Source organism: Aotus nancymaae, unplaced genomic scaffold (genome assembly GCF_030222135.1).
Source record: "Aotus nancymaae isolate 86718 unplaced genomic scaffold, 86718_ANA_hifiasm-v0.15.2.pri h1tg000033l, whole genome shotgun sequence".
Classification (NCBI taxonomy): Eukaryota; Metazoa; Chordata; class Mammalia; order Primates; family Aotidae; genus Aotus; species Aotus nancymaae.
The window spans coordinates 27,274,521-27,297,148 of NW_026988447.1; the positions used below are offsets into that span (position 1 = coordinate 27,274,521).

At 41.7% G+C, this 22,628-nt stretch overlaps 1 protein-coding gene across 8 annotated transcripts in view; it reads right to left on the reverse strand.

Annotated features, from left to right (window-relative positions):
- The window catches only part of MGST2 (microsomal glutathione S-transferase 2), an 81,876-nt gene that overhangs the window by 39,544 nt on the left and 19,704 nt on the right, over positions 1 to 22,628 (reverse strand). For 6 of the 8 annotated variants that reach the window (XR_010345373.1, XM_012443210.2, XM_012443213.3 and 3 more), the window contains 3 exons: positions 11,765 to 11,835; positions 4,714 to 4,795; positions 4,055 to 4,235 (listed from right to left, as the gene is read on the reverse strand). Coding sequence is in view for 7 of the 8 variants with exons in the window: in XM_012443210.2 (XP_012298633.1) it covers positions 4,103 to 4,235; positions 4,714 to 4,795; positions 11,765 to 11,835 (286 nt within the window). In the remaining variant the exon portion in view is untranslated. Of the gene's footprint in view, positions 1 to 1,497; positions 3,747 to 4,003; positions 4,236 to 4,713; positions 4,796 to 11,764; positions 11,836 to 22,628 lie in introns of those variants that run through there. The other 2 variants (XM_064383862.1, XM_021670325.2) reach the window with 2 other exon arrangements.

Here is a 22,628-nt window from a genome sequence, read left to right on the forward strand (position 1 = left end):
AAGCTAATTAAAATGCCTATGTGAAAAATAATTATTCTTGCTGCACTTTATATAAATAATTAGGCCAAGTATAATAAAGCAAATCAGTCTTACCATAATTTGTCTTTAGTAAAAATGGGAAACTAGAGAGAGAAATAGTATGTTTCAAGAACTATGGTATACTTATTATTATATTCTATTATTAAAAACACTAGTTGTTTTTAAGTTTGTTTCTGCAATTTAGGCTAATCCTGTTTATTCCTGTGAACCAACCAGTGATCTCTAACTGCTGCTCAGAAGAAACAAGAGGGATGGGTAATGTAAAAGTCTGGATCAGTATTCTAATTCTGAGGACATTGCAATCAGCTATGGACCCCACATCAGCTTGGTTTCAACAGTTGCACAGTTCATGGAAAGCCTTCTAATTTAGTTTACTTGGAATAACTTATTTTGCTTTACTCTCGCAGACAATATTGCTGTTATACTCTTTGTGTAGGAATACAGAACAAGCTTACTGAATGTTTTCTTAAACTAAACACTTATTAATCTTCCAGATATCACCTCTTGTCAAAACTTAAGAGTCATGAATGACCCTCACCATGCTGATGCTTTCTGACTAAGCTCCTCTATACCCTGAATGCAAGAGACCCTCATAGTTAGGCAGGAATATCATCGCCCTTATTCAGACTGAAGAAGTTACAGAAGATGGATCTTTGTCCCTCTGCAACCCTTAGGATTAATGGTTCTCTTGTAAAAGAAAGGGGGGAAATGTCAGAAACGGCAATTAGAACAAAGGAAAAATCTTTTGTACGTTTAATTTGACAAGGCTTTGATAGTCTGCTACACCCATTGCCTATTTTCATGTGTTTAACTAAAGTGTGTGTGTGTGTGTGTGTGTGTGTGTGTGTGTGACCCTACTCAGAACCAGTTTAAGTGCAAAACAAATTGTTTAAACATCTTTGGGCTGGGCGTGGCGGCGCAAGCCTGTAATCCCAGCACTTTAGGAGGCCAAGGCAGGTGGATCACGAGGGCTAGAGATTGAGACCATCCTGGTCAACATGGTAAAACCACGTCTCTGCTAAAAATACAAAAATTAGCTGGCCATGGTGGCGCATACCTGTAGTCCCAGCTACTCGGGAAGCTGAGGCAGGAGAATCGCTTGAATCGCCAGGCTGCTTTCCAGCCTGGTGGCAGAGCAAGACTCCATCTCAAAACAAACAAACAAAAAAATATTTAATTGTAAGATCTGGAAAGTTTCTTCTTCTTTTTTTTTTTTTTTTTTGAGACGGAGTTTCGCTCTTGTAACCCAGCCTGGAGTACAATGGCGCGATCTCGGCTCACTGCAACCTCCCCCTCCTGGGTTCAGGCAATTCTCCTGCCTCAGCCTCCTGAGTAGCTGGGATTACAGGCACGCGCCACCATGCCCAGGTAATTTTTTGTATTTTTTTTAGTAGAGACGGGGTTTCATCATGTTGACCAGGATGGTCTCGATCTCTTGACCTCGTGATCCACCCGCCTCAGCCTCCCAAAGTGCTGGGATTACAGGCGTGAGCCACTGTGCCCGGCCCGGAAAGTTTCTTTTCAACTTGCAAACAGCATGGTTATGAAGTAATTATGCCTTAGTATCAAAAATCTGCCTTCTCGTCCTTCATTGATCTCAATGTATAAAACAATTAAAATGTCACAATCCAAGTCATGATCATAATTGATTAGAATATTAAGTAAAAAGACCATAGAATCAAAGCTTTTTAGCATATTTGCCCCATTTTATCTAAAAGAAAACCAAGGCAGAGCACTACAAAGTGCTGAGGTAGCACAGTCAGCAAGTAATAGGATAGCATAGGATAGGACAGGACGGGACGGGACGGGACGGGACGGGACGGGACGGGACGGGACGGGACGGGACGGGACGGGACAGGATAGGCGAGTCTGATTCTGGAGTCTTTACTTCTTTGCTTCATGACCTCCTACTGATGGAATGCCTTGTCCAAATTTAAATGGCCAATTACTGGGGCAACCTGAACTAGTATGCAAATGTGCCCACTCCCAGGCTAATATATTTTCAGTGTGCTTTGGAGTATTTAATACCACACTGCTATTTGGAATGCAGAAGGTTATATATTATGGAAACACTAGTATTTAAGTGTTTTTATTTCTTCTATTAATATTATTCCTGGCCTTTGCAACTTCTATTGTACCCACAAAAAAAGAAAAGTACTAATAAACAACTTTTGAAGATACCCACACCAGACTCTCAAGGCTGTTCAATTTTTTTGGGAAAAATTGACAGAGGGCCCTTTTCCTGATGTCAAAATGTGTTATGTATGCGCATAATTCATTATACCTTTTCCTTGAAAGCGTACAACGAAGAAAATGAAGAAAAGTCATCTGCATTGTGTCAGACAATGACTGCACACCAGGGTCAGAATAATTTTGGGCGTTCCACTGTACTTCCCATATCACCCTCCAAACCCCACACGACACAGGTGTGTAGCAGAACCCAACCCAGGTTCTACAGCTGTGAGCACGATCCCCCTTCCTCAACGAGAGAAGGAATATTCCCTTCGCACTGGTCCCTGGGCAATTCCTTGAAATTATATACTTTTTTTTTCTTTTTCCTCTTGAAATTGTACCCCAACAAGTTAAAGAGACCAATAACTAAAGGAAATTCTTGAGTTTGGAGGATGGCAGATAAGAAAAGAAATAACTTGCTGAAACACTGAAACTCTCTCTGCTTATGAGATTAAAAAAAACTGGCTGAAATCTGTTGGAACCAAGATGGCTAACTGGAGTCTGCACAGAACAAGCTTGCTGATGTCATAGCCTGAATTTCTACCACATTTCATACTAGCTCCCCTGGAATTTGCACATGCTACTCCTGAGGCAGCATAAAGAGATAACTGTACACGCCCAAGGACTTTCCAGATCTCCCCTTTCTTTCCACCGATTACCTACTAATCTCAGAATTTACCCCTGACATTTTCTAATAAAAATACTGCTTGGAAGCCAGCAGAGGGAGACAGATTTGAGCTTGACTCCTATCTCCTTGTGAGTTGACTTGCAATGTAAAGCTTTTCTTGGCCGGGCAGAGAGGCTCACACCTGAATCCCAGCACTTTGGGAGGCTGAAGGAGGAGGCTCACTTGAGCCATGTGTTGGAGGATCTAGCCTGGGTGAAACAAGACCAGAGCAAGACCATCTCTTTTTTAAAAATAAAGCTTTACTTTTCTCAAAAACCTGGTGTTACAGTATGGGCATCAGACAGCAAGCTCTTTGGCTTGGAAACACTTTTTTCTTTATAAAGTACATTTTTATAACCTGTTTTGATTTGTGCTATCAGTTGATGACTCCCTTCTCTGGCTACTCTATGTGTTTGCTTGACTTCCCCCATGTGCCTTCCTATCTGTTGCTTTCCTATAACCAACGAAGGAGCTCAGCTGCCTCATCAGCGTCTGTCTGAAACTTTCCATCAAGAGAGAAGCAGTTATAGGCTGGCCGTGGTGGCTCATACCTGTAACCCCAGCACTTTGAGAGGCTGAGTCGGGCGGATCACTTGAGGTTGGGAGTTCAAGACCAGCCTGACCAACATGGAGAAATCTCATCTCTACTAAAAATCCAAAATTGGCCGGGCGTGGTGGTGCATGCCTGTAATCCCAGCTACTTGGGAGGCTGAGGCAGGAGAATAGCTTGAATCTGGGAGGCTGAGGTTTCAGTGAGCTAAGATTGCACCATTGCACTCCAGCTTGGGCAACAGAAGCAAAACTCTGTCTCAAATAAAAAAGAGAGAGAGAGAGAAGCAGTCAGAGTGGCAGGCTATATCAGCAGTCCTCAGAAAGGACAGCGCACGGGCCAGGCTGCTCTGTTCCCACACAACAGATCATGACTTCGGCTGCATTTCTAAAACTAGGGCACAACACACTTCCACTGATGATATGGATATACCTACCCCAAGCAAATTTCAATTCATAAACAAACAGGAAATGTATTCTCTAAAGGGTGTGTTTCTACAAAGTCATTTCAAGAAAAACAGAATAAAGGCTTTATTTATTTGTATTTAACAAATGATATCACATTACCTTCAGGGTGGGAACAGCTTCTGCAAGCATTAAAGGGAAGAGAAAAAGTTAGAAGTGCCGCCTCAGTTTCTTGGCAATATTGAGGTCCAGATATTCATCCAGAAAGCTGTTTGCAATTCCCAGGGCACCTAGGAAGGTCAACAAGGCTAAAATCCCCAAACTCAATCGGAAACCAGTGATCCTGCAGGATAGACATAAAGGAGAAAAGTGACAAACTGGGCTGTAATGAGGAAGCTGAAAGCCCTGAAATAGGCTGTCCTACCATTGACACTACCCAGAACTTCTATATTTTTGCAATTTGAAAATTTTGGCTCATCACATAAATTAAAGAGAATGCCTAGCCATGGAGATCACTTGGTTTCTTTGAACATTCAAAGCATTATCATGGCTAGGCAGGATGACTTCCTCCGTAACTTTCTGGATATTATGCAAAATTTTTGCAAGGATCTAGAGTACACATTCATTGCACAGTTTATACTTGCATTTTCCCATCTCATGCCTAATTGTGTGTGGCCTGGCAAGACTTGGCCTCAGGCAGCATGGGTTACTTTTGCCACCACAACTCTCAGTGCTGTTAATATATCTCAGGAGAAGGAAACTGACCCAGACCTTATCCTGCTACTTTTTGCATAAATACACAATTATGGAGTTCTCCTTACCTTTTTTTAGCAGCTTCTGAATATCCCCAGAAGTATAAGTGACGGCTATATATGTACCCCAGACCCAGACAAGTAGCAAAAACTGTAGGGGGGGAGAAAAAAAAAGGAAAGGTACAAAATACGACAGCAGTCTCCTAAGCTGTTGTAAGAAGACAGAAAATATTCACAAAACATATATCTGACAAAATACTTGTATTCAGAATATAGAGAGAATCCACCTAGGAAGAAAAACAAGTGTGCCAAAAATCACAAGAAAAATGTTTCAACATGATTCAACATCAACAAATTCCCACTTAAAACTATAATGAGGCTGAATGCGGTGGCTCACGCCTGTAATCACAGCATTTGGGAGGCCATGGCGGGTGGATCACTTGAGGTCAGGAGTCCGAGAACAGCCTGACCAACATGGTGAAACCCTGTGTCTACTAAAAATACAAAAATTAGCCAGGCATGGTGGCATGCACCTGTAATCCCAGCTACTCGGGAGGCTGAGGCAGAAGAATCACTTGAACACAGGAGGCAGAGGTTGCAGTGAGTCAAGATCATGCCACTGCACTCCAGCCTGGGCAACAAATTGAGACTCCGTCTGAAAAAAAAAAATCTATAATGAAATGGCACCATCACACATCCACCAGAATGGCTAAAATTGTAAAAATCCAACCAACCAACAAACAAAAACATCACAAAATGCTGAGGATGTGGAGCAATTGGAATCCTCATACATCATTGGCAGGAATGCAAAATAGTACAGCCACTTTGGGAAAAGTTCTGGTAGTTTCTTATAAAATGGAGCATACCATTTGACTCAGCAATCTCATTCCTATGCATTTACCCAAGAGAAATGAAAACACATGTTCATAAAAGGACTTGTTTAAGAATGTTAATTGCAGCTTTATTCATAATAGCCAAAAACTGGAAACAGCCCAGAAGTCTATCAACAGGAGAATTAATAACCAAGCTGTGATAGAGTCTATTCAATGGAATGCTACTCAGCCATGAAAAGAAACAGATACGTGCAACACAGTGAATCTACTAAAAACATTTTGCTGAGTGAATGGAGCATTCCAAAGGCTACACACTGCATGATTCCAATTACATGAAGTTCTAGAATGGACAATATTAAATGATGAAAAAAATCAGAAGTGCTTGCATCTGGAAGGGAGTGAGAATGGGGCCTGACTGGGAGAAGCAGGAGGATTTTCTGGGTGGTTGTCATGTTCTAGATTTTTTTTTTTTTTTTTTTTTGAGACAGAGTCTTGCTCTGTCTCCAGGCGCCAGGCTGGAGTGCAGTGGCGCAATCTCAGCTCACTGCAATCTCTGCCTCCTGGGTTCAAGCAATTCTCCTGCCTCAGCCTCCTGAGTAGCTGAGACTACAGGTGCGTGTCACCACACCCTTTTAGTAGAAGCAGGGTTTCACCATGTTGGCCAGGATGGTCTTGATCTCTTGACCTTGTGATCTGCCCGCCTCGGCCTCCCTAAGTGCTGGGATTACAGGCATGAGCCGCCGCGCCTGGCCACATTCTAGATCTTGACAGAGGTTTGGACCACACAGGTATGTGTACTTCTCAAAATTCATTGAAGATTTATGCATTTTATTACATATAAATTTTATCTCAAAAAGAAATGTGAAATACAATATGATGATGTTCTATCATCCCATTTAGTGAAAAATATCAATGTCTTCCCTATGTTACGGCCCCACTCTCTTCCTCAGCACCTCACAGATGTACATTGCCAGAGCCCTATTGTAAACATTTAGAGTCTATGTGTGGGACTGTGATATGTTAGATTAAATTAAGTCTATTATTTTACTTGGCCACAAGTAAAATAATTTTTTTTTCTTGAGACAGGGTCTTGCTCTATCACCCAAGCAGGAATGTGTGGCATGATCATGACTCACTACAGCCGTGACCTCCCGGGCTCAAGCGATCCTCCCACCTCAGCCTCCTAATTAGCTGGGACCACAGGCTTATGCCACCACGTCTATCCAATTTTTTAACTTTTTTGTAGAGACAAGGCCTCTCTATGTTGCCCAGGCTAGTCTCGAACTTCTGGGCTCAAGTCATCCTCCTGTCTTGGCCTCCCCAAGTGCTAGGATTACAGATATGAACCACCACACCCAGCTCCATGTCTACCGTAAACCAAGTATTACTTTAAGAATTGAGGTTGGCAGTGAAAAAGATACAAGTTCCCTGACTTCATAGAGTATATATTCTTTCAGCAAAGACAGACAACAAGAAAAAATAAGAAGAAAAGTACAAACTTGAAAGTGCTGTGAAAGAAATTGAGAGGGATGGGCGAGAGAGGAACTGGAGGAGCCTGCCAAAATGGGGTAAGGGAAGGCCTCTGGAGGGGATGACATCTGTACTGTGGCCAGAGGGACAGGAAAGAGGGGCCCAAGCAAAGAGCTGGGAAAGAAGAGCTGATAGAGCCACCAGAGTCTGAGGAAGCTGAAGGGTTCTCAACATGGATCTGTTTTGAGACTCCCTGTCTAGTGAGTTCCTCCCAGAAAGCCAATGAGAACAGTTCAGGAACAGCTAGTAGGTGACTTATGTTGGATGAGAAAGAATTAAAAGAAATTTCTGACAAGATACTCAAGAAATCCTTTCTGACAGGCAGTCTGCCTCATTCAGCCCATCACAGAGAAATCCAAAAGGTCAAATGACAGAGACAGAGTCCCATTACCAAAAGGCACTTTCTTATTAGTTATTAATGTGCTTTCACATGACAAGGAACAGCTGCTTTCATTCATGCCCTTAAGTGACACAAGTATGAGTTAGAATAAAGTGAAGAAGTCTTTCTCTAAAGGACATCGTACCCGAAATGCCTCAGTTCATAGTAAAAACTACAAGAAAGAGAGTGATGGGGCTGCATTTGAAAGCAGCTGGATTTTGGTTTATTTAAATCTTGGCAATCAAGTACAGACCAAAATGAGGCAGTGAAAGTTACCAGAAAAAGGGGATTGAATTTCTCCTACTAAGGTAGCAGGGGCTCGTCTGACTCACTGTTAAACACATAAGCCAAGTTAGGAGAAAGCCCTCAGCTCACCAAGGATACCCCAGTCAAATAGAAAGTGGATGTTTGTTGAGTCACTACATACAAGCAACCTCACTACATGCTTGGAGACCTTTAAGAAAAAGTGCATGGGTTGTTGACACAAATGCCTATAGACCTGCTCTGCACTTGAAAGGGACATTTTCCCCACATTGGTGAATGTCAAGCTGGGCAAATTATCTAACATCTCTGTACCTCAGCTTCCTCATCTTTAAAGTAGAAATTAATTATAGGCCCTTGTTCATATGAAGGCTTTAAATCCTGTAAATCTTACACATGGCACAATGTATGCATAAAACTTAAAAACAGTACCTGGCACATAGTAAGTGCTCAATAAATAATAGCTATAATAATAATCATGATTATTTTCTTTTTGAGACAGGGTCTCACTCTGTCACCCATGCTGGAGTGCAGTGGCACTGTCATGATTCACTGAGGCCTGAAACTCTTGGGCTCGAGAGATCCTCCCACCTCAGCCTCCCAAGTAGCTGGGACCACATGTGTGACCAGATAGTTTTTTAAAAAAAGATTTGTAGACACAGGGTCTCCTTTGTTGCCCAGGCTGGTCTTGAATTTCTGGCCTCAAGCAATCCCTCCACCTCAGCCTCCCAAATTGCTGAGATTACAGGTATAAGCCTCTGGGCCTGGCCAGCTATAAGTATTAATGTGAATTGCTCACTCTGTGTCCTGTTCCTTCAATTAATTAGAGTTACAGGTGACCCTTGAACAACATGGGTTCGAATTCCACAGGTCCATTTATACATTATAAACAAAGACATTTATACATTATACAATTTATAAATATATTGGATTGTGCAGCAAGTGGGTTTACAAAAATAAATACATAAATATATTGGAAAACATTTTGGAGATTTGTGACAATTTCACAAAACTCACAAATGAACCACATAGCCCAGAAATACTGAAAAATTAGAAAAAAGTTAGGTATGTCACAAATGCATAAAATAGATGTAGATACTGGTCTATTTTATCATTTACTATCATAAAATATATACAAATTTTTTAAAAAGCTTTAGCAGAAAGCCTATATATATATATATCTCTCTCTCTTATAAAAAGTTGAAATTTATCAAAGCACACACAGACCATAATACATGGTGCCATTTGTAGTTGAGAGAAATGTAAATAAATGTAAAAATGCAGTATTAAATCATAACTGCATAAAATTAACTATAGTAATACTATACTACTGTAATTATTTTGTAGCCACCTCCTTTGCTATTGCAGTGAGCTCAAGTGTTGCAAGTATCTGCTTAAAAGATAAGGCTAACATCTCCACCTGAGAAGTTCTTCCCTCCAGCAAATTGCGTATTGCAGTAAAAAGTGATCTCTCAGCGTTTTTGCCTATTTTTCACCATGTTTAGTGCAATACCATAAGCCTTGAATAATGCCACGAGACCCAAACAAATTGCTACTAGTGGTGCTGAAAGTGCTCCCAAAAAGCAGAGAAAAGTCATGACATTACAAGAAAAAATTGAATGGCTTAATATGTGTCATAGATTGAGGTCTGCAGGTGTGAGCTGTGGTTGACCACCATTGCAAGATTGCAAAATAAATGAATTCAGTGCAAGAACCAGTGTTTTACAAAAAGGCAAAAACCTTGCACTTTTTTCAAAATATCTTTTTATCTCATATTGAAAATGCAGCTTTTATGTGGGGGCAGGATTGCTATAAGAAATGCATACTTATAGATTCTAATAGGATTCAAGAAAAAGCAAAATCCTTATGTGACAAAAGGAAAAGGAAGATGAAGGCTCTAAAGCTGAAGAATTTAATGCCAGCAAAGGATGGTTTGATAATTTTAGAAAGAAGTTCAGCTTGTTATATCAAGATAGCAGGAGAAGCAGCTTCTATCAACAAAGAAGCAATACATGAGTTCCCAGGCACCATTAAGAAAATCATTGAGGAGAAAGGATATCTGCCTAAACAGGTTTTTAATGCAGACAAAAGTGCCCTGTCCTGGGAAAAAAAAAAGTCACACAGGATATTTATTAGTAAAGAAGAGAAGCAATCTCCAGGATTTAAGGCAGAAAGGTAGGCTAACTCTACTGTTTTGTGTAAATGCAGTCAGGTTTATAATCAGGACTGTCGTTATCTGTAAAGTTGTTAACCCCCTGAGTACCTTCCAGTCATTTGATGTACAAAAAAAAAAAGCTTGGACAACAAGAACCCTTTTTCTGGATTGGTTCCATCAACGCTTTGTCCCTGAAGTCAGGATGAGATTACCTTCTAACATTCTTTTGATATTGGACAATGTCCCTGACCACTCAGAATCCTGTAAGTTCAATGCTAAAGGCATAAAAGTTGTCTACTTACCCCAAACACAACATCTTTAAGTCAGCCTCTAAATCAAGGATTATCAGGACCTTTAAAGTTCATTGCACAAGGTATTCTATGGAAAGGATCGTCAATGTTATGGAAGAGAACCTGATAGAGCATTATGAATGTCTTCAAGGATTACACCATTGAAGATGCCAGCATTGTTATAGGAAGGTTGTGAAAGCCATCAAGCCTGAAACAATAAATTCCTATTGGAGAACACTGTGTACAGACATTGTACATGGCACTCACAGGATTTACAACAGAGCCAATCAAGGAAATCATGAAAGAGATAGTGCCTACGGCAAAAAAGGTGAGGAATAAAGGGTTTCAAGATATGAATCTTTGAGAAATTCAAGAGCTAGTAGACACCACACCAGATGAATTAACAGAAGATGACTTGGTGGAGACAAGTGCTCTGAACCACTGCCAGATGATAAGGAAGAAAACAGAAGAGGCAGTACCAGAAAACAAAGTGACATTAGACAATCTGGCAGAGGGCTTCTGATGATTCAAGACTGCTTGTTTACTGCTTGTATGACATGGGCCTGTCTATGATACAAACACTGAAACTAAAGGCAACAGTGGAAGAAGGACTGGTACTGTATAGAAACATTTTTAAGAAAAAAAGCAAAAATGCCAGAAATGATATTTCTATAAATTTATACCTACTGCACCTGCCAATCCTGTCTTCCCTTCCACCTCTTTCAACTTTTCTGACTCTGCCACCCTTGAGACAGCAAAACCAACCCCTTTTCTTCCTCTTCCTCAGCTTACTCAACATGAAAATGAGAATGAAGACCTTTATGATGGTCCAGTTCCACTTAATAAAGAGTAAATATATTTGCTCTTCCTTATGATTTTAATAACATTTTCTTTTCTCTAGCTTTATTGCAAGAATACAGTAAATAAAACATAAAACATGCAAAATATGTATTAGCAGACTTCTCAGTAAGGCTTCCTGGCCAATAGGATATTAATAGTTCAGTTTCTGGGGAGTCAAAAGTTACATGCAGATTTTCTACTGTGTATAGAGGTCAGCACCCCAACCTCTGCATTGTTCAAGAGTCAACTATAGATTATTAGATATGAAGACAAAGCTCATGTTGTTTTCATCCTTGAGTACCTAGCATATAGTTTGTCTCAATATTTTTTTCATTACTGAATTAAATCAGAATAAAGCCAAAGTTCATATATCTGCAACATAGCACTCAGATGCACACATTGCTTATTTTCTTTAGTCTCCAGGTTTGGTAGATATATAGTTGCCTATCTGCTTCTTTTTTTGTTTGTTTGGTTTTTTTTTTTGAGACAGAGTCTTTGTCACCCAGGCTGCAGTGCAGTGGCATAATCTCAGCTCACTGCAACCTCAGCCTTCATGTTCAAGGGATTCTCCTGCCTCAGCCTCCTGAGTAGCTGGGACTACAGGTGCATACCACCACGCCTGGCTAATTTTTATATTCTTGGCAGAGACAGGGTTTCACCACGTTGGCCAGGCTGGTCTCAAACACCTGACCTCAGGTGATCCGCCCACCTGGGCCTCCCAAAGTTCTGGGATTACAGGTGCAAGTCACCGTGCCTGGCCGCATATCTGCTCCTTAATTGTTTAAGCACCATAGTCATCATTAGAACACAGTTGACTGTATTTTAACATTACCTTGGTTGAAATACCATCCAGCCATCCACAATGTAATTATGAATATAGGATAAAACTCCACACAGTTTTGTCTGCAAAAAAAAAAAAAAAGGCATACGTTATTTTATGAGAAAACTATACACTAAAGCATTGATTTTTTTCATCTAGAGGTAAATGTTCAGCCTATTTTAATAAAAGCAATATAAGAACTTACGAAAGAGTTGAAATGATCCTTACATTTAAAATCAATCTTTCAAGGTTGAACATTGTTTAAACCTCAGAGCAGGGCCAAGAATCATTTTCCTACATATAAGTTGCCAGTGGTAGAAGTGAGCCACAGCACCTTCCCAAAAGACAGGCCTCCTGAGCCTAAAGATCACTCTATATCTTATCTGAAGAAACTAAGAGATTACTCAATTCATATTCAAGAGATTTCTCATCTTAAAAATTCCCTACATCCACTGCCTTCCACTTGAGTTACCCAGAACATTAAAAAATGCTCTTTAAACAATTCCCTTAAAATCTCCTGAAGTAAATGAATGAGCAGATTTCATTCCTATTTTATGGAGGAAGAATCTAAGTCTTGAGAGCCTAGACCAACATACACTGCAGAAAATCAAAGATAGACAGCATCCATCTCCAGATTCCAAAGCCCTGTCCTAATGTCAAGTCCTATTGCCTGTGTTTATAGAAGACTTGGATGGAAAATCTGACACTAATTTAAGCAAAAGGGAATAGTTCTCTGGGAACTATAAATTAATTCTTCTGCAGATAACAAAGGAGAAAAAGATGAATTACATTTATTCTCCTTCCTAAGGCACACCTCCAAGTGATCTTGGTTAGGTTGGTTGAGCTCTTTGCTGATAATTTCACCACGAGAAAGAAGTTGAATGTAATGTGTGATGAGGTCTTGAGTAGATCCTGGTAGAAGGTCATAGTCTACAGGATTATAAATGACCCCATATCTTTCCTTCAGTAAGCCTCAAAGTTGGAATACTTAATATTACAAGGCAATTGACATAGAAATAGATGATGCTGGTTGTTAAAGACCGGGGTCATTTAGCCTGGGTCATCATAGGTGATTTTTTTTCTGAATTAAAAAAAAAACCATAATTACAAAGCATAATTCCTCCCTCATTCTTCATAATCCCACAGAAAATTGTGGCTAGGTCAGCTCAACCTTATCAGCTTATCCCTCAACTATGTGGGAAGAAACTCCCCATTAATAACTCAATCATCTTTTAAAGCTGGGTAAGAAACATGCATAATTAACAAACTCAATGCTCATAGAAAGACATGGCTGAGGAAGAGTCCTGAAGCACATATGGAAAATTTTAACCCCATCAGCAAAGACAACAGTGAGGTTACCCACACACATCTCTAAAGGCCAGGCAGGTGACCATCAGTCCCCTAAAACATTGGAAATGGATATTGTAAATGCAAAAATGCTTTCTCCTTCCTTTTCTGACTGTTGTCATTACCATCCAAAAGCCCACCAGTGACCCAAGGAATGTCTTATCTGAAGCCTAACACTGATACTCTAACAAACTGTAACTACAACTTTCCAGAACTCAGAGAAGTAACCAAAGATTTTCTTCCTGCTGCTTCTCATTCTTGGCATGATTTTGCTTCTGATGGTTGTCTTCTCATTAATACCTTTTTAAGTGGCGATGATAGGTTAAGTGAAAAGATACTTTATAACATTTGTACTTTATATTACAGCTATGTAAAGAATAAATAGCATGCCCATGTTTCTTTTTCCTTGGCTAAATCCATAGACCTGTTTCCCAGGAGGTAAAATGGAGTAGTAGCAGAGGAAGGCTCTAATCCTTCCACACTCACTGAAATTTTATATGAACTTTTTTTGAAACATAACACAATTGTCGCATCGTTTATTGTTTTGTAATACAGCTTAAATTATTCCAAATGTACGCATCAAGTTTTTCCACATCATATTTTAATTCAAAATCAGGTGTGACGAGATTTATTTTATTTATTTATTTATTTATTTATTGAGATGGAGTTTTGTTCTTGTTGCCCAGGCTGGAGTGCAATGGCTTGATCTCGACTCACTGGGTTCAAGCGATTCTCCTGCCTCAGCTTCCCGTGTAGCTGGAATTACAAGCATGCACCACCACACCTGGCTACTTTTGTGTTTTTAGTAGACACAGGGTTTCTCCTTGTTGGTCAGGCTGGTCTCAAACTCCCGACCTCAGGTGATCCACCCACCATGACCCCCCAAAGTGCTGAGATTATCGGCATGAGCCCCTGTACTCAGTCTTGAGATTTTTTTAAAGCACCTTCAAAAATAGCCCGTTAGCCTTCATAAAAGTCTAATTATTTAGAAGTTTTTCTTTTCAGTGAGCTAGTAGCCTTGGTTTGGCATCTGGGGACAAAGAGATAATATTGTATAAGAATATCCTAATTAAGTCCAAACCACAAAGGGCAGAAGCTCTTTGGGTATCTGTCCATATAAGCTGATAGGCATGTGTGCTTTTGTGTCTCTTAATTGAAAGAGGAAGAAGGTCTTTGAGCAAGGAGAAAGGAAATAAAAGGGATGTTTTATTCCCTCTAACAAACTATAACTACAACTTTCTAGAAGCTGTAGTGGGAATGTTTTGGGGTTTCCCCTGCCCCCACAAGCTAGCGAACTAGTTTCACACCTAATGGGAAACCAGAGACCAGAACAGAAACCGATGGATCTTCCTCATGAAAGGCTTGGTGAGATTCCAGACACAAGCAGTGCCATGCCTCAGATGACAGAAGAGACAGAGTCGGGGAAAGTCACACCCTTAATCTCCCTCTGCCACAAACCCCAGAGCAGCTCCTGGCAGTTGTGGAAGGCACTCCAGAACCCAGGAAGGGTATCACACTCACAGAGGACTCGGGAGCAAGGGAGTGGCATAGCCCCTTCCTTCAATTTCTTGCCAGGAGGGATTGTGTCCCTGAGAACATCCCCTGTATTCCTAGAAGGAATTGAGAAGCTAGGGAAGGGAGGTGCTGGGATCCTGGGTGAGCACTAGGTGGTTGCAACTGCATTTGTGCTCACAGGATGGCAACAGCTGGAGTACGGGAGCAGCTCTCTGCACCTTTCTTTCTCAACAAATAGGTCCCTTTGTCCCCTACAAGTGGTTGGTCACTGCTGAGCTCACCCCGTCCTCACGTCCCAGCTGTGCTCACCGCACTTTCACCCTGGTCCCTCTTTTGCTGACCTGTCTCAAGCCTTAGTCCCTTGGAAATGAGACTGCCCATTTCTTGCTATCATCTTTCAGAGATTGAAAATAATTATCTGACTGCCAGTCAGGTGCCCTGTTTCTTGCTAACAGTATTCCCAGCTCCTGCCCTGGTGAAAGCATCAAGTATTGCTTGGTCTTCAAATACCTGGAATCCCATTCTGCCTGCTCATTGTTACCTCCTCCAGCCCCTCTGCCATGTGACCACATCCTTCTCCCTGACTCTGCGTTCCTCCAGGCCTGGATGGTGTCCCACAATAACACGTCCTCAGTAAGCTGTCAGCAGGCATGTTTAACTAAAGGGGACCAAACTCTGAAAATTACTTCTTGACAATCCTGTCAGTGGCTAATTACAGCTTCACTGACATGAAAACCAACATGAAAATAATTTATAACCTCTTTTAAGTCATGAAAGCAGATATATTCTATCTTCTTGTTATAGGGGATCCTCAGGAAAATTTCCCAAATGGGACAGCAAACAGCCTGCAGCAGCTGTCAATCTTCACTTCCTGTGAGAACAGCGGGTATAGTTGATTATGACCACTGTCCCCTCTCGTGCATGTCCACACTGAGGGAAAACAAGCTGTGTCTACTTATTACCTGGCAAGAACCCTCTTTGTGCAATAATCCCATGCTCCTTTGATATTGAAGCTTCCCATGAAAGCTATCTTGGTTTGCCTGGGACTGAGGAGTTTAGGGGGACATGGAGCTATAAGTGCTAAAACTGAGTAAGACCTAGAAGAACCGGAAAGAGTTGGTCACTCTAAGGGACGGTCTGTTGGGCACTGTGGAGGTTGAGTAGTTAAAGCCGCTGAGACCTCTCGTTGTCCATCCCAATACCATGGAGCCTGGGTCCTGGGGGCTCAGGACATAGAACTACTGCAGATTCCAACCTGGATCTGGTAGCCAGGAGCAGTCAGGATGGCCCCAAACCAAGTGCTACTTGGGCCTTGTCTCAGTCAATAGGTATACTACAAAGCTTACGTTATTTGTGGTGGGGAAAAGAATCAAACTGTGGCCTGGCAGCTCCAAATGTGACAGTTCCTTCAATACTAGTCTCCAAACTTTTCTGATTGCATAGCCCCAACAGTTATACAACCCCATAAAAATATGCACACATCCTCCTGTAGCAGAGAGGCCCACATCAAGGAGCTTCCACACAGGACGGGACTTGAGCAAGACATGAATTTCCACTGTGTTAAACCATGGAGAATCTGGGATTTATCCATTAGCACAGCTAATGCATTCAACTGGAAAAGAATATCATATTCATTATGGGACTGGGAATGCTGGCTCATGCCTGTAATCCCAGGCCTTTGGGAGGCAGAGAGGCAGGAGAATTGTTTGAGCCGGGAGTTCAAGACCAGCCTGGGTAACACAGAGAGACCTCATCTCTATAAAAAAATTAAATTTTTTTAAAAAATTTAAGGCTGGGCACAATGGTTCATGCCTGTAACCCTAGCACTTTGGGAGGCCAAGGCAGGTGGATCATTTGAGGTCAGGAATTCAAGACCAGCCTGGCCAATATGATAAAACCCTGAATCTACTAAAAATACAAAAATTAGCTGAGCTCAGTGGTGCATGTCTGTAGTCCCAGGAGGCTGAGGCAGAAGAATTGCTTGAACCCAGGAGGCAGAAGTTGCAGTGAGCCAAGATCATGTCACTGCACTCCAGCCTGAGCAAAAGAGCAAGATTCTGTCTCAAAAAAAAAAAAATTGACAAAGGATAGGATTTTAAGAATAAGTATAAATAGATGCTCCAAAATTTTCCTCACCCTCACAGTGGATTACTTAGCGTATTCCTTCTATGTGGGCACATCACTTGGGAGACCTCTGGCCTAAAACTTTTTATGAATATTTCTTCTATTTGACCACGTCTAATGAGCACAATATGCAACTTTGCTTACAAGAACTTTGTTCAGAATATCTGAAACATTTTTCTAAGGGAAAACCTCATGAGGCATTTCTAATGCCATGCTCATAGTAGATCTTTTTCTAAATAAAAACAGACAAAGCAATTCAAAGGATGTTCTCTTCTTGCAGGTTTTTTGTTTGCTCCTGATTCTTTCTCCTCTTGTTTAGGTGACTCATCCTGAAGCAGTGGGCTGCACACCGCTATGAACCGCTTGCACTGTGAATGGATGACCCGGCCTTGGTCTTCTGACTTTGGACCCCGGGCGGTCTTTTGGATGATTATACTGACTGGGATCAGAGCAACAGGTTAATATGCCCAGAAAAGGCTTGGGGATGAGAGGTGGCTGGAGTTAATCTTTTTATAAAGATGTGTAACTGTCTATACTGCTCCTTGTCAAGTAACTCTGAGTGGGGACACAATAGGGAGGTGGCAGCTGGTGGCAGGAAGGCATGAGTCCCACCACTGCCCTTAAGTGGTGCTGCTCGCAGGGAACATGAGGAGCATGCAGAGAAGGGAGATTTGCACTTCCTCCATATCCCAGCTGCCTCCTGTCCCCTGACCACCTGGAGAATCACCCGGCTTATGTGACAGATGCTGCTTGATGTTTGTAAGGACACTGGAGTTTGAGGAGCTCATCATAGAGAGTCACTCTGTCATTCTGGGGGAATACCCCACCCCTTTTTTTTTGAGATGGATTCTCACTCTGTTGCCCAGGCTGGAGTGCAGTGGTGCCATCTTGACTCACTGCAACCTCCGCCTCCCAGGTTCAAGCAATTCTCCTGCCTCAGCCTCCCTAGTAGCTGGGATTACAGGCATGTGCCACCACGCTCAGCTAATTTTTATATTTTTTAGTAGAGACAAGGTTTTACCATGTTGGCCAGGCTGGTCTCAAACTCCTGACCTCAAGTGATCCACCTGCCTTGGCCTCCCAAAGTGCTGGGATTACAGATGTAGGCCACTGCTCCTGGCCACCCAGTCCTTTATAATAACGCAGTGGATAAGGGCACCTAGTGCTTCTTGCTATTGTCCATGATGATTACACTTGTAAGAAAATAGGAATATGTTTACTGTCTCTTTTTTCCCCCAGTTTTTTCTATTTATTACAAAAGTCAGTGGCCTACACTACTGTAATCTTACAGTTGGAGAATATCTGAAAAATCACTATTCTTGTAAATTTTCTTTTTCTCCATAGTTTTTAAGACATGCATTAAGGTCACTAGTTTTAATTTCCAAATTTCAGGATCAGAATTCAAAATGACATTAAAAAGTTAATAAAATATAAAGAATACAAAATCAGAGTAGAGTAAGAAGAGGCTAATATTTCTTTTTCTTTTTCTTTTTTTTTTGAGTTGGAGTGTCACTCTTCAGCCCAGGAGGCTGGAGTGCGGTGGCGTGATCTCGGCTCACTGCAACCTCCACCTCCCGGGTTTAAGCAATTCTCTTGCCTAAGCCTGGGACTACAGGCGCACGCCACCACACCTGACTAATTTTGTATTTTTGGTAGAGACGGGGTTTCACCATGTTGGCCAGGCTGGTCTCGAACTCCTGACCTCAGGTGATCTGCCCTCCTCAGCCTTTCAAAGTGCTGGGATTACAGGTGTGAGCCACCGCGCCTGGCTAAGGCTAATATTTCTAAAGGGTACCGAAATTCATGATGATCAGGCTTACCTGTGCCTTGTGGCAGGTTAATTTTGGAACAGGAACTGAAAAATTCAACATTAAGTAAATAGGAGTGCATTCGCAAGAACTAAGAGGCAATTATTCTGTCTTAACCAGCACCAAAGAAACCATTATTAATATACTAGGTACACAACTAGACTCCAGGTGTAGAAATAATATTAAAATTTTTTGTCTAAAGAGAACAACCAAAATTTCTATATCGTTGGGGGAAAAAAAGCTGAAGAATTAGTGTTCCCTAGCCTCAAAATCCAGAAGGTGAAAGATGCTTAATAACGGTCTTTAAGCACATGAAAAGGAGTGAGGTCAACCATTCTCCTTTTCCAGTGAAGGTAGAATCAGAGGAAATGTATTTAAATTGTGAGAAGATGAATTTATTACTTGGATCTACTTTTTTGATTTTATAAAAAGCCTTTAATCTAAAGGGATCAAGGTGCTCATATTAGATGAGATAGAATTTTCTAAGTTCAGCAGAGCCCAGGGCTAGTAACTCAGAAAGGCTGGACTCCATATCAGCTGAGCTCACAAATAGATACCCAGCCTGAGATGACCTTTGAACAAGAAACAGTCCTTTGGTATCAGTGGACCTGGAAGTGACTGCTGATGAGATGTCGAGGTCCACCTAAAGATAGAATTAGCCAAAACTTTGGGCTTCTTGGCCATGCTGAGGGCAAAATCAGCAGGAGAAAAGAATAAGGAAAAGGTTGAATCTCTAAGCTCTAAGACCTTCCAAAGAGGCAAAGGGAAACCAGTGCTTCTAGTCCAGGAGAGCCAAAAAAGACAGTACATTCCTTCTCCAGAGAAAAGAACAGATAACCAAGCAGGCTTTGGACTGAACTGGTTATCCCAGGGAATTCTGCCCTAAGATAAAGTCTAAAAGGCTTTGCAAGCAATGACTGTGATCTGGTTTGGCCAGATTTATCCTACACCTGAGAATCCAAGGCAAAAATTGGGCTAGTGCTATGGAAAATTCAAGAAGAAATCTGAAGTATGCAGTGAGGCCATCCCCATTCACTCTTCAGTGAGAAGCCAGGGGAACAGCTACTGTGTTGCTGCTCGAGGTATTTCCTGGCTTCAAATCTGCACTGATTATTGGTCATCATTTTTAAACACTCTCTGTTCTACCATGATTAATCCAACAAAACAAGACATTTCTAACAAGGAAGCTGGGTTTGTATACTGTATTTACTTTATAAATAGTAACTTGAGAGAAATACTTGGAAATGGTGTTCAGTTTTATTCCTAGGACAAGAGGATTCCAGATATAGACGAGGAGGGAGAGCAAAATAACTTCAAAGAAACTCGAATTTGTGGAAACTATGAGAATAAAAATAGAACCAAGAAGTGTCCCAGGGACTTAGCCTGCTGGATACCCGGTAGTTCCCAAGAAGTTTTCAGATCATGAAAGACAAAGTGGGAAGATCTGGAATTTCCTCCTGTAATGATTTTTATAAATAGTATAGTGTCTCCCAAACTTCAAGCATGAATCTAACACTGTCAAAATTTTAGCCTTTCAACGTACCACTATCTTTCTACAAATCAACTTCTTTTTTGCTTAAATTAGGAAAAAATAAATTTTACATCATTACAAGTGCAGAAAGAGTATAACTTTCTAAATAAAGGATAAGTATAAAAATAAATCCAATGAAAACAAAAAGTTACTAAATTCTAGTTAGATACTATTGATTGCTGAAGGCTTTGAGCGTGATGTTCTTTCTCTGTTGAATAGGGTATAAACCAAAAATTAAATTCTAAGGCCCCCCAACCATCTGAATGGACTTCCTCCTCAGCTAGGGCCCTTTTAAAATTTAACCTGACAGACTGTAAAGTGAGGGTTGGATATACCCCATTATACCTCTTCAGCATTAACAGCAACACAGACTTTAAGTCTGATAAGAAACATTTTACAACCTATTCTCTCTGAAGCCTACTATCTGAAGGCTTCCTTTGCAAATAAGAACTTTGGTCTCATAATCCTTTATCTTAACCCAGACATTCCCTTCTACTGATCCCAGGTCTTTAGATAAACTCAACCACTTGTCAACCAGGAAAAATTTTAAATCTACCTATAAGCTGAAAACCCCCTACCCCCACCTCACCTACTTCAAATTGTTCCACTTTTCTGGACAAAACCATGTATTTCTTAAATGCATTTGAGAGATTCAAGTTTCATATCTCCCTAAAATGTATAAAACTAAGTTGCACCCCAAGCAAACTGGGCACATGTTCTCAGGACCTCCTGAGGGCTGTGTCGTGGGCTATGGTCACTCATATCTGGCTCAGAATGAATCTCTTCAGGCTGGGCATTGTGGCTGTAATCCCAGCATTTTGGGAGGCCAAAGCAGGTGGATCATTTGAGGTCAGGAGTTTGAGACCAGCCTGGCCAACATGGTAAAACCCCATCTCTACTAAAAATAAAAAAAGTAGCCAGGCATGATGACACGTGCCTGTAGTCCAGCTACTCAGGAGGCTGAGGCAGGAGAATCACTTGAACCCAGGAGGCCGAGGTGGCAGTGAGCCGAGATCACACCACTGCACTTCAGCCTGGGTGACAGAGTGAGATTTTGTCTAAAAATAAATAAATACATACATGAATCTCTTTATACATTTTATAGAGTTTGCGCATTTTGTTGACAAGGGAAAATGGTTGTGCACAGGATGTCAAAAACATATCATGATGACTTCCTGCTAAACGTGGTAGATTGAACCCATGTCCTTTTCTTCTCACTTCTGAAGAAGAAAAAATAGATGAGTAATCAAGAACAAAGAGAATGAGAACAGACACAAAAGTAGAAGAGAGGAAGTGAGGGTGATCTGGCTGCGACATCTGTCACCCCATCAATTGCCAGGGCTGATTTGGCTGATCGGCTGGCGAGGCGGGTGTTTCCTTCTTCCCTCCCCACTCCATGTGTACCCCTCCCGAAGCTGCACACTCGGCCAGAGAGGACGACCATCCCTGATAGGGGAGAATGAGTGTATGAGTAGCTGTGCTCCCCTGCTAGAACCTCCAAACAAGCTCTCAAGAGTGGAAGAGAGACATTAGCAAATTTCTGCAGGAAAGACAGCACATGGAGGAACAGTGGCTGGACTGGCAGAGTGCAGAAAGCCAAAACCTACGTGCCTGCGGAAGGAAGAAGCAATGAAAACCGAGACCATCCTTACCCCAGAACCAAAAGAGGCTCAGGAATTGCGTGCCACAGGTACCTTAGAGGCCAAAGGCTGGAACATAAGAGTGGTTGAAAGACTGAATAAGGAGGGCGTAGCAGCCCTCCACCTCTGCTTCCCACTCCTGAGCCCCACCCTGCTCCCCGTCACAGGAGGTGGGAAGCTTATTGCCTGGAGAAACACAACCAGAGACTCTCTTGGGGACTTGAGGAACGATAGAGGGTGGGGGTAAAATTCTGTCCTGAAAACAGTCAGAATCTGCATACTGAACACTGCACAGTTGAAAAACTTCCAGCCTTTACCCACTGCACTCTCCAAAGTTAGGCCTATTATCCTATCTCCACCTCTCTTTCCCTCAATCCCTGAAGGAAGTTTAAAGAGTTTTCTCTAGAGAAACTAAGTGGTACCAAAAAGATGACCTACAGACACTTTGGGGGTTCTACAGAAGAAAGCTGCCTCCTGATCAATAGTAAGCTCAGTCATGCACATGGAGTTTCCAGTTTCCACATCACTCTCTAATCCCTCTTTCTTAAATGTGCACAGACAGTCACTTGAGAGTTATGAATACCTGATGTTTGGGTAAAACCTCTAAGATTCCTTTGCTCAGATTTCTCTGCAGGACCCTTGTCATCGTCTTGACCTCCTGATGCCATCAGGGCTGAGTCCTCTTTTCTTCTTTACCTACTGATATGGTTTGGCTGTGTCCCCACCACAATCTCATCTTGAATTCCCACATGTTGTGGGAGGGACCTGGTGAGAGGTAACTGAATCATGAGGCAAGTCTTTCCCGTGTTATTCTTGTGATAGTGAATATGTCTCACAAGATCTGATGGTTTTAGGCCAGGTGCAGTGGCTCACGGCTGTAATCCCAGCATTTGGGGAGGCCAAGGCAGGCA